General features: G+C 58.9%; 1 protein-coding gene across 2 annotated transcripts in view; it reads left to right on the forward strand.

The window, feature by feature from the left end:
• DSCAML1 (DS cell adhesion molecule like 1) overlaps window positions 1-14,212 on the forward strand; it is a 93,755-nt gene that overhangs the window by 74,523 nt on the left and 5,020 nt on the right. For both annotated transcript variants that reach the window (XM_065697232.1, XM_065697233.1), the window contains 18 exons: window positions 3,620-3,819; window positions 4,031-4,127; window positions 4,239-4,367; window positions 4,740-4,907; window positions 5,062-5,132; window positions 5,994-6,234; window positions 7,304-7,450; window positions 7,522-7,677; window positions 8,154-8,293; window positions 9,536-9,689; window positions 9,882-9,999; window positions 10,083-10,246; window positions 10,503-10,601; window positions 12,390-12,578; window positions 12,650-12,937; window positions 13,020-13,175; window positions 13,684-13,714; window positions 13,954-14,072. In XM_065697232.1, the coding sequence (XP_065553304.1) occupies window positions 3,620-3,819; window positions 4,031-4,127; window positions 4,239-4,367; window positions 4,740-4,907; window positions 5,062-5,132; window positions 5,994-6,234; window positions 7,304-7,450; window positions 7,522-7,677; window positions 8,154-8,293; window positions 9,536-9,689; window positions 9,882-9,999; window positions 10,083-10,246; window positions 10,503-10,601; window positions 12,390-12,578; window positions 12,650-12,937; window positions 13,020-13,175; window positions 13,684-13,714; window positions 13,954-14,072 (2,667 nt within the window). The remainder of the gene's footprint in view (window positions 1-3,619; window positions 3,820-4,030; window positions 4,128-4,238; window positions 4,368-4,739; window positions 4,908-5,061; window positions 5,133-5,993; window positions 6,235-7,303; window positions 7,451-7,521; window positions 7,678-8,153; window positions 8,294-9,535; window positions 9,690-9,881; window positions 10,000-10,082; window positions 10,247-10,502; window positions 10,602-12,389; window positions 12,579-12,649; window positions 12,938-13,019; window positions 13,176-13,683; window positions 13,715-13,953; window positions 14,073-14,212) is intronic.

The raw sequence follows: 14,212 nt of genomic DNA on the forward strand, positions 1-14,212 counted from the left end.
CCGAGCAATCAATCTACATCATCCAGAAGGAAAGGAAATAGCTGAGCTGCTCTGACAGGGATGGGCTGGCAAGTGTTGCTAGACACCATGTTTAAGCTGCGCTTATTATTGGATTCCTCCCCTGCTGCTACCGGAGGAATGCATAATCTCCAGCCCCTCTCTGTTTGTTTGGGTTGTTGGTGCTGTGGGCATTCAGACCTCAAAAAGGAGGTGATGGAGGGGGGGGACCAGCCGCACACTTGCTCTCGGGCAGCTCCTGTGCGCCTCCAGAGCGGAGCCAAGTGCTGTGTTCTGTGGCGTTTCTCTCGGTGCCTGTCCCCTCCTGCTTCCCCCGGTGTCTGCTCCCCTCCCCATCCGCTGTGTAATTTACCCCGCCGACTGATGAATCAAACCCAGCCACTTCAAACAAGGCACTTCAATGAGGCGCAGGTACAAAGTCGAGGCGATTAATCCCGAGCGAGCGCGCCGAAGTCTCGAGCCTGAACTGTTGCCTTGTCCCTGCTATCCGCTGTAATTGCATCCCAGGACAGGTTGCTTGCTGACTTGAATAGCACGTAACCTTATTATGCATGTGCTTTTCCATTTCCTGGAGCCCTAGCTGCCTTTGAACAGGGTTGGATGAATAGGTAGACAAAGCGCCACAGCCAATTAAGCATTATATGGGGCTCTTTGGTTTGTTTCGGTGTGGGATTCTTGTTTGTTTAGTGAAATGTCAGGCCAATTAAAGCGATCTCAGCACTGGCTTTCCTGGGAAGCCAGGCCACTGCGGACAGAGCTAAATGGAAGTGAATCAGAGCCCACACAACGGGTACTGGTGGTCAGCAAGGGAGAGGGCCCAGAGCAGCCAGCCCCCATCTGCACATCCCCTGCCCCGATACCACAGCGATGGGCAAGCCGAGGCACCCACATCATGCTTCAGACAAGTGAGTGCAGTCCTTGCAGAGCACCGGCAGCTGCACCATCAGGTGATGGGCAAGGAAGGCTGCTCAGCTTCGTACCACTCCAAGAGTGTAACTGTTGGAGCCCCAGCCCAAAGCAATTGCTTTGGTCCAGCCCATGGTGGTTCCCTGGGTAGCACACTCAGGCTCATGTCTGGGATCATCAGTCTGTAAGGTGGTGAATGCTGGAGGATGGGAATGAGAACCTGGGCGAACGCAAGGCGCAGGTGAGGAGACCACTGGTGCGTGATAAGTGCCATTTAGCACATGGCTGCGCGCCTCCCCGGGTGCTGAGAGCAGCGCATGCGGGATGGACAGGGTCACAACTGGTTGCGTAGCACTGCCGGCATGGTGGCAATGCTTGGAGAGGGGCATCCTCTAATCCAGCTCCCTGGTGCCGCGTTGCTGGGTGAGCGGGTCTGGCCGGGGTGCTGGAAGAAAGGCAACTGCCGGCATGTCATGGGCACAGCCGTGTTTGGAGGTGCGCTGCCGTACAGCAAGAGCATAACTGATTGCTTCCATGCAATTTGAATTAATCTCATGCTTCAGGTGGAGCTCAGCTAATCAGTGTAGAAAGGAAGCTGAAATGGGAGCAATCAAATTAACATCACAGAGCCGGCTCCAAACAAGAGAGAGGGGGGCGAGGGAGGCACAGCCCTTGTCACCCTTGTCACCGTTCTCATTCAGTTGTCACCACAGGGCTGCAGAGCAGCCCCAGCACCGTGCGGGATGTCAAAGCGAGCTGGTGACTCTCTTTGTAGCCAGGCTTATCTCTGCCCAGCAAGCAGGACCAGCCTCTTGTCGGGGCCTTGTTAACAAGGCAGTGATGCTCGGCAGGGCAGTGGAAAGGGCTGGGCATGGGGAGGACAGAAAGCATCGGAGGCTCTGCTCGAGGGAAGCCTGTCTGCACGGCAGCACTGACCTGGCTCTGGCAGCCAGGAACCAGTGTTACTGATGTCGCTGCACGCAGAGGTGCAGCCCTCAGAGGGTCCTGTGGTCAGTCCCAAGTGATGCCGTCGCCCTGTGAGCAGCAGAGCTGCTCCAGTTCATGTGTCCAGTACCAGAGTGCAAGAGGGGCTGCCTCTGCACCCTGCTCTGTGCTGTCTGCATGGCTGGTTGGGGTTTTCTAACGGCTTGTTCTGCTGCTTCCCCGGCTCTGGACTGCGTGCCGCTCTCCTGGGACCCCGGCAATCGAGGGAGGTTGATATGTTTGCATCCAAGGAGCCGCTTTTAATCAAACATCAATAAATGCATTTCAGCGAAGCACAGCCTGAAAGAGAGCTCCTCTCCTGGGGCTGCTGCTCACCGGGAAGGGGCTGGTGCCTCCACGGCTGCTGCAGCCCCGTCCTGCCCCTTTGGCCCCTGCGGCCGTGCACACCCTCTGCACCACACTGACCTCAGCCTGGGCTGCAGGAAGGCTGCATGCAGGGGAGCAGTGGCCCTCTCCCTGGCATCGGGCTGCAGGCAGGCAGAGCCACTGGGGCAGAGGGAAGAGGGTGTGCAGCTTAGGACAGGACGGGGCAGAGCCAGGAGAAGCCTTGCTCTGTTCCTTGTAGCCCTAGGTTTGCCGTGCCCTGCGCTGTGTGTCCGAGCACTGCCCCAGCATCCCTGCTCTTTGCTCGCAGGCCCTTGGGGCAGGGTTGCTATGGGGCACTGCCAAGGGCACCACACTGGGCATCACTCTGTCCCAGCCGTGTGGGTGCCTGCCCTGCACCCCTCAAACACCAGCAGCTGGGGAGGAAAGGTTTCCTTAGCTGTTAATTGAATTACATTGCCACAGAAAGCCGAGAAGTCGTAGCTCATTAGAGCCTCTTGTGTCCCATTATAACAGTGTGTGTTGCCTCTGCGGATCGTCATTACCATATATTACTGCGGGACTCAGCAGCGCTGTTTGTTTATGCATTACATTTTTCCCTGCTTACCCAGGCTGCCCCGGCCCCCCAGGGTGCATGGTGCACACCATGGGTGTCCCACTGCATGGCACAGGGGCAGCGCCAGGGCTTGGCTTTGGAGCTCTGAGCCTGTGGGGAAGTTACAGCCACCCCTCACAGCAAGAGGTGCTGCTGCGGCACACGGGGCCGGGAGCAGGCAGCTTCATGCCAGGGCTGTGGGTGCTTGGCAGCACCAAGGGCCATTCCTGACCATGCTGCTTGGGCAGCCCTGGGATGCACCCACGCTGGGTGCTGCAGCCCCTCGGGTGGTGAGCATGGTGTGGGGGTCCCCATCACCCTCGTTTGTGTATTAGGGGTAAGAAAATATCAGTGGTATCCGCGATGCAAAGGCAGCCTTGCTGATGTGAAATGGCACTCTATATTCTGCCCAGGTTTATATGAGTGAATTATGCAAATCCGTGATGGAAAACATTCTTCCTCTCATCCTCGGGAGTGTAAAACCTTAGTCAATAATTCATACCCGCACGTCTCAGACTGGAGGCTTTCTCTTCATTATAGTGTGCGCTTGGTTATTTGTCTTTCACGTTTTATTGTCTACCCCGGTGTAATGCTATGCATTATAAAATTTATCTGCTTCATTATTTTATGATGCTGAGCTGTATAATGCAGCGAGACGGTTCCGCTCCGGGCTGCGTGGCCTCCTGCTGAGACCCGCATCCACCCCACTGGGCTCTGTGCTGGGACTGGGCAACCACAGTGTCCCCCGGGTGACCCCCTGCCTCCCCGCAGTCCCGGCCATGATCACCTCCCACCCCAACACCACCATCGCCATCAAGGGGCAGACCAAGGAGCTCAACTGCACGGCGCGGGGCGAGCGGCCCATCATCATCCGCTGGGAGAAGGGCGACACCGTCATCGACCCCGACCGCAACATGCGCTACGCCATCACCACCAAGGACAACGGCGACGAGGTCATCTCCACCCTCAAGGTGAGGGCTTGGGTCTTGCACCCGCCTGGGCTGCCTGGTGCCTTGCATGGGTCTGAGCCAGGGGATGGGAGGTTTGGAGGCCGACCTGCTCCCAGGGGCACACGTCCTGCGGGGCTGGGAGCAGGCTGCGGCGCTGGGGGAAGGCAGGGGCACGGTGTTCAGGGCAGCTCAGCCTGACCTGGCTCCTCTTCTCTCCCTGAAACCTTCACAGCTGAAACCAGCTGACCGTGGGGACTCGGTCTTCTTCTCCTGTCATGCCATCAACTCCTACGGCGAGGACAGAGGCTTGATCCAGCTCACCGTCCAAGGTACTCATTCCTCTGTGTGCGAGCCCCTGGGTGCAAAGCCTCGCTGCGGGCATCCCCTGATCCTGGAGGCTTTTCCCCCTGTCACCCCTCACCTGCCCCTGTGTCCCCAAGAGCCCCCTGACCCACCAGAGCTGGAGATCCGCGAGGTGAAGGCCCGCAGTATGAACCTGCGATGGACACAGCGGTTTGATGGCAACAGCATCATCACCGGCTTCGACATCGAGTACAAGAACAAGTCGGGTAGGTGACGGCCACCCTCCCCTTTCCTCCCCTCCCCGTGAGGCTGCGCTGCGGCCGCTGTGTCCTGGCACCTCCGGGGGAACAGTCTGCATCCCGGTGCCTTTGATGAAGAAAGGAGAGAGCGGCATTAACGAAATATGTTAATTTCTGTTGGATGGGAGCATTTGAAAGGGAATATTAAAAGAGACAATATTTGCAAAAGCCAGCCCCAGCCTGCACAACAGCGAGGAGGGGGAAGCAGCACCTCTCCGTGGAGGCTGGAGATGAAAGCTGGAGGGGCTTGGGGACTTCACCTACCTGAGCATGGCTCTCTCGGTGCTGCGGACCCCAGGATAGGACGCAGGTGCTGATCCTCCCACCTCGCTTTGCCAGATTCCTGGGATTTCAAGCAGTCTACGCGCAACATCTCCCCGACCATCAACCAGGCGAACATCGTGGACCTGCACCCGGCCTCCGTGTACAGCATCCGCATGTACTCCTTCAACAAGATCGGGCGCAGCGAGCCGAGCAAGGAGCTCACCATCAGCACGGAGGAAGCAGGTACCGCTCCCAGCGTGGGCACAGGGGCTGGCGGGCAGGGGTTGTATGGGTGAATCTGGCTGTGGCACAGCTCTCCTGAAGCCGGTATTTCCTGATGAGAAGGTCCTTTCACTGATGCTGCTCAACGTGCTCGCTTGGCTCTGTCTCTCCACAGCTCCTGATGGGCCTCCAATGGATGTCACCTTGCAGCCGATGACATCCCAGAGCATCCAAGTCACCTGGAAGGTGAGTAGGGCTGCGGTGGTGCACGGGGTGTCCCTGGGCATGGGCACTTGGGCAGCAGCAGATGCCATCCTGAGCCTCTGCAGCGGTGGCTTGTGCTGGGTCCTGGCTTTGTGTCAGTGGTACAATGAGATGAAAACCCGGAGGCTGGGTGTGAGCTCGGCTCCTTGCACGGGGCCTTTATTCATCACAATATATAACAAGCTCGTTATCTCATAGGATGTCCATGGGGGAGCGAGGGTAAATACGTAAAAGGCCAGACATTGGGCTGAGAAGTGTTGGAGCAGAGATCAATAAAACTCAGAATTGGATTTATTTTTCCAAAGCTGCCTAATGTAAAATAAAATCGATTACAAAGTTAGGACTTCGTAACGACCTGGGAAGTCAATCAATTTGGGGTTCCAGCTTCTCCCCCCTCCCCTGAAGCACTGAGAAACAGATTAATGGAAAGATAAAGTTCACTTGAAAGATAAGTCACTTCGGTAGAAGAGTATTTCAGCAAGATGGATCTCCCTGGCTTTGTGACATCAATTTGCAATCAACCCTATTGATTCCTTAATGCTTCGGAGAAATATTGTTAAGATCGATCTCAGCCTGGCCTTGCGCGTTCTTAAGGCTGTTAGACGGGAGGGTTTTTCCTCTTCCTACTGAGCTGCTGCAGTCAGGGAATGGTGCTGGAGGCGCACGTCACTTTCCTCTCTTCCAGGGAAGCTGGACCTTTGTTATCACTGCTCTGCCGCTCAGCACCTGCGGCCAGGAGCTGGCTGGGGAGAGGAAACCTGGCAGCATTGGGTAAAGCTGCTGGGGAGAGGTGGCGGGGCCAGGGGAGCCCTGTGTCACACCGCTGCCCCTCGCACCCTTTAGGCGCCGAAGAAGGAGCTGCAGAACGGGGTGATCCGTGGCTACCAGATCGGCTACCGGGAGAACAGCCCGGGCAGCAACGGGCAGTACAGCATCGTGGAGATGAAGGCCACGGGCGACAGCGAGGTCTACACGCTGGACAACCTGAAGAAGTTCGCGCAGTACGGGGTGGTGGTGCAGGCGTTCAACCGCGCGGGGACGGGGCCGTCGTCCAGCGAGATCAATGCCACCACGCTGGAGGACGGTAAGGCGCCATCCATCCCTGCTCCACGCGGCTTCCCTGCTCCCGGGACCAAATCCCACCTTGGGGCCCCCTTGCCCTGTCCCAAGCAGGTTGTTGCCCACCGGCAGCGCTCAGCTCTGGGCTGACTGCGTGTGTGTGCCTGCTCCCCGGGGGTGCCGGGACACCCTCAGCACCGGGTTTCTGGTGCCATCAGGAGGGTTTCAAGGTGGATTTGGGCGCTGCCACAGCGCCAGGGAGGTTTCTGTCGAGGGGCGATGGCCGGCGGCCCCAGCCCTTTCAAGAACAAGGAGGAAAAAGTTTTGTGGTGCATTTGCTCCGCAGTTTTTCATACTTAATTAAGGCTCTCGTTAGCCTGTCAAACCATGATCATTTCCTGGCTGCATTAGCACTCCTCCTGGGGTATTCAAGGGCCCCTGTTTTAGCAATAGTGTCTTTTCCGTAATTATATTACCTTCATTTTGTTCAAAAGGACTCTCTGTATCAGTTTATTATACTCTGTCCCTAATTACATGGTGCTTATATTTTTGCACCTAAGTAATATGAAACAATAACCATTTTCAAAGCGGATCGTTACGGTGATGTATTATCATTTAAATGCTCATAAAAATTAGAGTTACCTCTTAGGGGGCAATGGGATCTAATTACCTCGCATCCAGCCAGCAATCCCACTCTCTCCTCGCTGGGAAGCACAGTGTGTCCCGGCAGCTTCCCCGTCCCTATGAGCACAGGGCTTGCGCCCACCTCTGTGGTCCAGGAGGAGTGAAACTGTGCATTAGGGGCAAACCGACACATAGTGTAGAGTGTACTGGGCAGGGGCTCGAGCCGCTGGGGAAGGCGGGGAGCAGCAGCACGATGGGGTGCAGTTGGGATGGCTGACCCATGGGACACTGCTCCTTCAGCACAGCATCTGCCAGGAACATGCCTCCTTTGCATCCTCCTGCTCATTGTCATAGAATCATAGGATGGTTTGGGTTGGAAAGGACCTTAAGATCATCCAGTTCCAACCCCCTTGCCATGGGCAAGGATGCTTTACATTAGACCATGTCCTCCCCGTTCATCCCCTCCTCAGTTCCCAGCCAGCCCCCTGAGAACGTGCGGGCCATCTCCATCACATCGGATGTGGCCGTCATCTCCTGGTCGGAGCCCCCTCGCAGCACCCTCAATGGGGTGCTCAAGGGATACCGAGTCATCTTCTGGTCCCTCTACATGGATGGAGGTGAGCGCTGGGCGGTGCGGGGGACCCGGGCGGGTGGTGGCATGGGGCTGACGGGACCTGTGTCCCCGCAGAGTGGGGTGAGATGCAGAACATCACGACCACGCGGGAGCGCGTGGAGCTGCGGGGCATGGAGAAGTTCACCAACTACAGCGTGCAGGTGCTGGCGTACACCCAGGCTGGCGACGGCGTCCGCAGCAGCGTGCTCTACATCCAGACCAAGGAGGACAGTAAGTGGTGCTGCCCCCAGCCCGCTTGGCTCCTGCTGCCATCACCTGGGGCTGCAGCGTGCCGATGCCAGCGGATGGGAGCGCTTGCTCGTGCCGCAGCGCTATACCCACAGAGGAAGGGCTGGGATGCTGAGGGACCCAGAGGAAACCCCTGTGCACAGCCATGGGCAGGGCATTTCCCTTTCCCTTTCGTTTCCTTTCCCCTAAGTGCGGGTAGTTAAATATTTACACCCCTGCCTGCCCTACTTTAATGCCATTAGCTCGGTAGCAGAGCATTTCCCGGGCCCATGGGCTGCTGTGGTGTCCTGGAAAGAGCCAGACGCTGCGGGAGCGCAGCGAGCAGGGCAGGGCTGAGCCACTCGGGCAGATTAAGGAGATGCCATTAAAAGCCAATCATGGTTTATAAACCAGAGCTGGGCTGCAGAGACCTCAGAGACCTCCCAGCACCGGCTCTGCCTCATTCCTCCCTTCTCCAGTTCCAGGTCCCCCAGCCGGCATCAAGGCTGTCCCGTCCTCTGCCAGCAGCGTGGTGGTGTCCTGGCTGCCACCAGCCAAGCCCAACGGCATCATTCGGAAGTACACCATCTTCTGCTCCAGCCCCGGCTCCGGGCAGCCGGTACGGGATGGGGATGGGGATGGGGATGGGGAATCACCTGGGTGTGCCAGAGCTGGCCAAGCAGGAATGCGAGGGAGGGCTGATGCCAGGCAGCAGCAGCAGCAAAGGTCCCTTGGGCCCGTGCAGTGCAGAGCTGCCCCAGTGGACACTGCATGAGGGCATGGTCCCATTGTCTGTTCCCTTTCTCTGACATCTACCCTCCTCAGAAAGGGAAATGTGGCAGCAGCTGACCAGAAATGAAATAGAAGTGGAGCCTGGCTCCATCACTCCATCGAGAGAGAGAGGTTGATGGGAGGTCTGCAGACTAGTGCTTATCAAAAGCTCTTTCTCAAACTCATTTCACTATGTGAGCCCCTGGTTTCCAGGGCAACATAATCTTTTCATCAAAGCAACTGGTAAAACCGCTGGGATCCGATATTGTTTTCTTGGCATCTTGTCAAAACTGTCATTTGGGTAAAAAACCTGATGTATCATATCCAGTATTCACATGGGTGTCTGCTTGTGGGGTGCTTTTACATCTGTGGGCCCCGCAAGGGCACGCGTTTGAGGATGGTGAATGCACAAATACCCGTGTGCGCATCCATCCCGTGCAAACGGGAGCAACCCGGCCCCTGCATGGTGCCAGCGTGGTGGAGCAGGGCTGGCCTTGGGGCAGAGTGGTTTTGACCCTGATGGGATGGAGATTGGTCATGGTGCTTGCGCGCAGCCTCTGTACCCGTGTTGTGCCACCATGGGGCTGGGGACAGGCACTGAGGGCCATGCAGGCGGTGAGGGTGAGCCCGTGCAGGGCTTTGGCTGCTCACTGTGACCACAGAGGGGTTTGGGCAGCCTGGCCAGGGTTTGCCCCAGTGCCCGGCTCCCGCTGCAGCTCGGTGGGTAGCCAGGGGTGCGTCCTTACCCAGGACCAAGCTGTGCCAGCCAAACCAAGCCATCCGATGCTCGGGCTCCCTGGAGACACCTCGACACCGTCCGGTTCACACTGAGGAGCACCAGGCAGAGCAGGGCTGCTGCCTGGGAGCAAACCCACAGCACCGTGGTGGGACGGGAGGGATGCCCTGCTTGGGGACCCTGGGGCTGCCCCGGTGCAGGCAGCTGGCCCCCAGGCAGCTTTTCCTTGCTGATACCTCAAGCACTGCACTGGCCTGCGTTGACTCCTGATGATGCTCCTGGGGTGCCCGAGCTGAGGGTGATGGGGTGAGGGTCCCACAGAGGCTGTACCTTCTCCTGTATCCCTCTCCACAGGCCCCCAGTGAGTACGAGACCAGCCCTGACCAGCTCTTCTACCGCATTGCGCACCTGAACCGCGGGCAGCAGTACATGCTCTGGGTGGCTGCCGTCACCTCCGCCGGCCGCGGCAACATCAGCGAGAAGGTCACCATCGAGCCTGCTGGGAAAGGTACCTGGGGGGCACCGGCCCATGGGGGGACACGCACCCTGGCTCCGCTGGGCCATGTCCATAGGGTTGCTTTGGCTGCAGCAGGGGACAACTTGGGATGACTCGTGCCTGGGCAGTCTCAGTTCTGGTTAACGCTGGGGGGGTCCATGCGTGGGGCCTGCCCCCCATGCTGACCTCCTCCTTGCCCCCAAGCCCCTGCCAAGATCATCTCCTTCGGAGGCACCGTCACCACCCCATGGATGAAGGATGTGAGGCTGCCGTGCAACTCTGTCGGGGAGCCGGTCCCTGCCATCAAGTGGACCAAGGACAGGTACCGAGGGTGCTGTCACAGCCCAGGGGCTGTCAGCCTTGCTGTGCTGTGCGTGGCTGATGTGCCCTCCCCTCTGCCGGCAGCGAGGACTCTGCCATCCCGGTGACGGTGGATGGCCATCGCCTCATCCAGACCAACGGCACGCTGGTGCTGCGCTCAGTGAAGGCGGAGGACTCGGGGTACTACACCTGCACCGCCACCAACACGTGGGGCTTCGACACCATCATCATCAACCTGCTGGTCCAAGGTGAGGGGCGCTGGGCAAGGGGGAGCCTGTGGCCCCGTGGGTGCGTCTGGGGGCAAGGGGACGTGCTCCATCTCCCAGACCATGCAGCGAGCCTGTGCTCTGGCTCATCCACTGCTCTTGGTGGGGTAAAGCACTGCAGGGTTGGCTCCTGCGGTCCCAGGCTGAGCAGGTCCTGTTGGTGTTTCCTCTTTTAGGGGGCACAATACAGGGCGCTTTCAGCATGCATGATGCTCATGGGCTTTTCCCTCCTCCCTAGTGCCTCCGGACCAGCCCCGCCTGACCGTGTCCAAGACCTCAGCATCATCCATCACACTGGCCTGGATTCCTGGGGACAACGGGGGCAGCTCCATCCGAGGTACGGCTGCTGTGAGCGACGGGGCTGGCACCAGCACCACAGCACCCATCCCAGAGCAGAGGGTGCCTCTGGGCCTGGCACTGGGGGACAAGGCTCATGGTGCACTTGTGTGTCTGTGCCTCAGTATCCCCCTCTTGGAAACACTCCAGAGTAAGGCTGATGCTTCTTAGCTTGTAGGGGGCTGCAGGGTCTTTAGGGCAAGGGATTGTAACAGAGAGTGTGTCATTAATTGCTCAGGTGCTGGTGGCCAGCACCAGCCCCAGTGGCTGCTTTGTGTCCCCATCACTGTGCAGGTCTGATCCCATCAGGGCAGGATTTGCCCCCCACGCAGTCCCTGTCAGGCTGGGGGGGCTCCAGGAGCATCCCTGCTTTCCAGAGCCTCCTTTCTGCTCTGATTCATCTCATGAATTATACGTTGAAGCAGCTGCACGCGGAGGGGGGAGCAGGGAGCGAGGAAGGAGACCTCGCTTACAATTAATTAAAAGCATGAAAGTAATTACAAGCAAATCTCCCCAGCCAGCAGCCTTTCACTCCAGCGGACTCTGTTGATAAATTTGGTTATAATTGGATTAGAAACATTAAAACCACGCTGCATGTCCAAGGTAAATAAATAACGGGTGCCAGCGCTGTGGGTGGTGTGGGGTGGCAGAGCTGGTTTGGACATGGGTGCAAAAGCGTGCTGATGGGGAGACCTGCGCCGCCCTGGGCAGGTCCAGCCACAGGGAAGCCTTGGTGCTGGGTGGGTGTGAAGAGCATCACTTCCCTCAGCAGCACTCTGCCAGAGCTGGCTGATGGCAGAGCTGGCGAAAGGCACACGCCTGCCTTCACACGGGTCCTTTGGCATTGCCGCAGTGGTACCCAGGTGGTGCTAGCACACAGAGCGGTCCTGCAGGCTCTGCACTGTGCAGCTTGTGATGCACCACAGAGGATGAAGCCTGCTCCTCCCTGCTATTTCTGTTTGGGGTTTGGCGAAATAGCCTGCAAGCATAGCCCAATCTGTCAATGCGCCATCAGAGGCAGGGGTTTTGTGCAGCCAAAGAGGCCAGAGCAGCCGGGCAGCAGAGATGCGCTGCCGTGGGCAGCACCGGTGTTCCCGGTGCGTATCCCTTGCCCAAAGCCCGGAGCGTGAGCCTCTTCCCGGGAAACCCTGCGTGCCGTCTGCAGGCGTCTTGTTGTGAGCAGCGTGGCAGGCTTGCTCACCTGGGACACACCGTGCTTCCCGATACTCTTCATCACGGGAGAGGAGGCGGCGCGCGGTGACAGAGGCAGCTCCCCAGCGGCTTCCCAAGGGAGCCAGTTCATTCTGCTTTCCCTCTATAGCCTCGCACCGCTCAGTCACGTCTCACACTCCTGTTTGTAGCAGAGCAAAGGGGCTGTGCTGGGTCACGGCTCCTGCCTCGGCCCGTGTGGTGGGCAGAGCAGGGAGATGAACTGACCTCTATTCAGGATGCAGGCAGAGTGTTGCAGGGCAGCAGCTCACCCTGTTAATGGTTTTGGGCTACCCGTAACCCACGTCAGTAGTGTAGCAGTGCAGGGCTGTGTTTTCATCACCGTTCATGTGCACACAGTTGGTGTGTAACAGGCACCCTGGCACTGCAGGGGTGCATTGGACTTGGCCATGGGATGTCCCCAAGGTGGGTGCAGGGTACCCCTGTGGTAACCCCTTCTTTTGCCGTGCCTGGAATCATAGACTCAACGAGGATGGGAAAGATGTTTAAGATCATCCAGTCCAAGCATTAAATCAGCCTCGTGTGCCCGGAGGTGACCACCCCATCCTTGCTCCCACAGGCTTCGTGCTCCAGTACTCTGTGGACAACAGCGAGGAGTGGAAGGACGTGTTCATCAGCTCCTCGGAGCGCTCCTTCAAGCTGGAGAGCCTCAAGTGCGGCACTTGGTACAAGGTGAAGCTGGCGGCCAAGAACAGCGTCGGGGCTGGCCGCATCAGCGAGATCATCGAGGCCAAGACCCACGGCAGAGGTGAGCCTGTCCCGCGGGGGCCCTGCGGTGCCCTCCCTCACGCATCCCTCCTGACGGCTCCTCTCCCGCAGAGCCCTCCTTCAGCAAGGACCAGCACCTCTTCACCCACATCAACTCCACGCACGCTAGGCTGAACCTGCAGGGCTGGAGCAGCGGGGGCTGCCCCATCACCGCCATCGTGCTGGAATACCGGCCCAAGGGCAACTGGGTCTGGCAGAGCCTGCGCACCAACAGCTCCAGCGAGGTGTTCCTGACGGAGCTGCGCGAGGCTACGTGGTACGAGCTCCGCATGAAGGCCTGCAACAGCGCCGGCTGCGGCAACGAGAGCGCGCAGTTCGCCACGCTGGACTACGACGGCAGTGAGTGGGGACGGGGTGGGCACCATGGCGAGGAGGGGGCTCCGGTGGCACTGACCCCGCGCCCACCCGCGCCCTGCCGCAGGCACCATCCCGCCCATCAAGTCTGCGCAAGGGGAGGGGGACGACGTGAAGAAGCTCTTCACCATCGCCTGCCCCGTGATCCTGGCCACGCTGGGGGTAGCGCTGCTCTTCATCATCCGCAAGAAGAGGAAGGAGAAGCGGCTGAAGAGGCTTCGAGGTGAGACGGGGCGCATACGGTGCATGGGGCCAGGGTGCAGAGCTGCGCTCTCCTGGACTGGCTTGGTGCATAGAACCATAGAATGGTTTGGGTTGGAAAGGACCTTAAGATCATCCAGTTCCAACCCCTGCCACGGGCAGGGACCCCTTCCACTGGAGCAGCTTGCTCCAAGCCCCTGTGTCCAACCTGGCCTTGAGCACTGCCAGGGATGGGGCATTCACAACTTCCCTGGGCAACCCATCCCAGTGCCTCACCAACCTCACAGTGAAGAACTTCCTTCTTATACCCAGTCTAAACTTCCCCTCTTTGTTTAAGTTTGAACCCGTCACCCCTTGTCCTATCACTACAGGCCCTGATGAAGAGTCCCTCCCCAGCATCCTTGTACGCCCCTAAAAGCATCCTTATTACCCCCTAAAACAGCCTAAAAAAACCCTTTAAAAAATCCCCAAACACCCTAAAACCCAACCAAACCCAAACCCTTTCCCTCTTGTTTGTGTCTCCCGCACAGATGCCAAGAGCTTGGCTGAAATGCTGATCAGGTAGGTCTGAGCTGCAGGTGGGTGGGGAAGCCTGGCTGCTGGGGGCCGTCCTTACTGCTCTTAAGCCCAGGTTCAGCCCTGCCTCACTTCCAGCCCTCCTTGGGCTCAGGTTGTGCTGGTGTCTCGGTAGCACAGCAGCTCCCGGCTGCCCGGAGCGGAGCCCCGGGTGGGCTGCTGGTGCCAGCCCCAGCCCTGCTCTCCCCAGTAACGGCCGGGTGTGCGTCCCCTCTTACTCACAGCAAGAACAACCGCAGCTTCGACACGCCGGTGAAGGGGCCCCCGCAGGGCCCCCGCCTGCACATCGACATCCCGCGGGTGCAGCTCCTCATCGAGGACAAGGAGGGCATCAAACAGCTGGGTGAGCGCCCTGTGTTCGCTGTGCCGTGGAGCCCCTGCCCGCAGAGGGGATGGCGGCTGCCATCCCATGGCCCTGAGAAGCCTGCGGTGGCCCCAGGCTGTCCCCTTCCTCCCCTGGGGCAGGCAGGGTGCAGCCGGGGG

Source organism: Lathamus discolor, chromosome 17, assembly GCF_037157495.1.
Source record: "Lathamus discolor isolate bLatDis1 chromosome 17, bLatDis1.hap1, whole genome shotgun sequence".
Taxonomy (NCBI): Eukaryota; Metazoa; Chordata; class Aves; order Psittaciformes; family Psittacidae; genus Lathamus; species Lathamus discolor.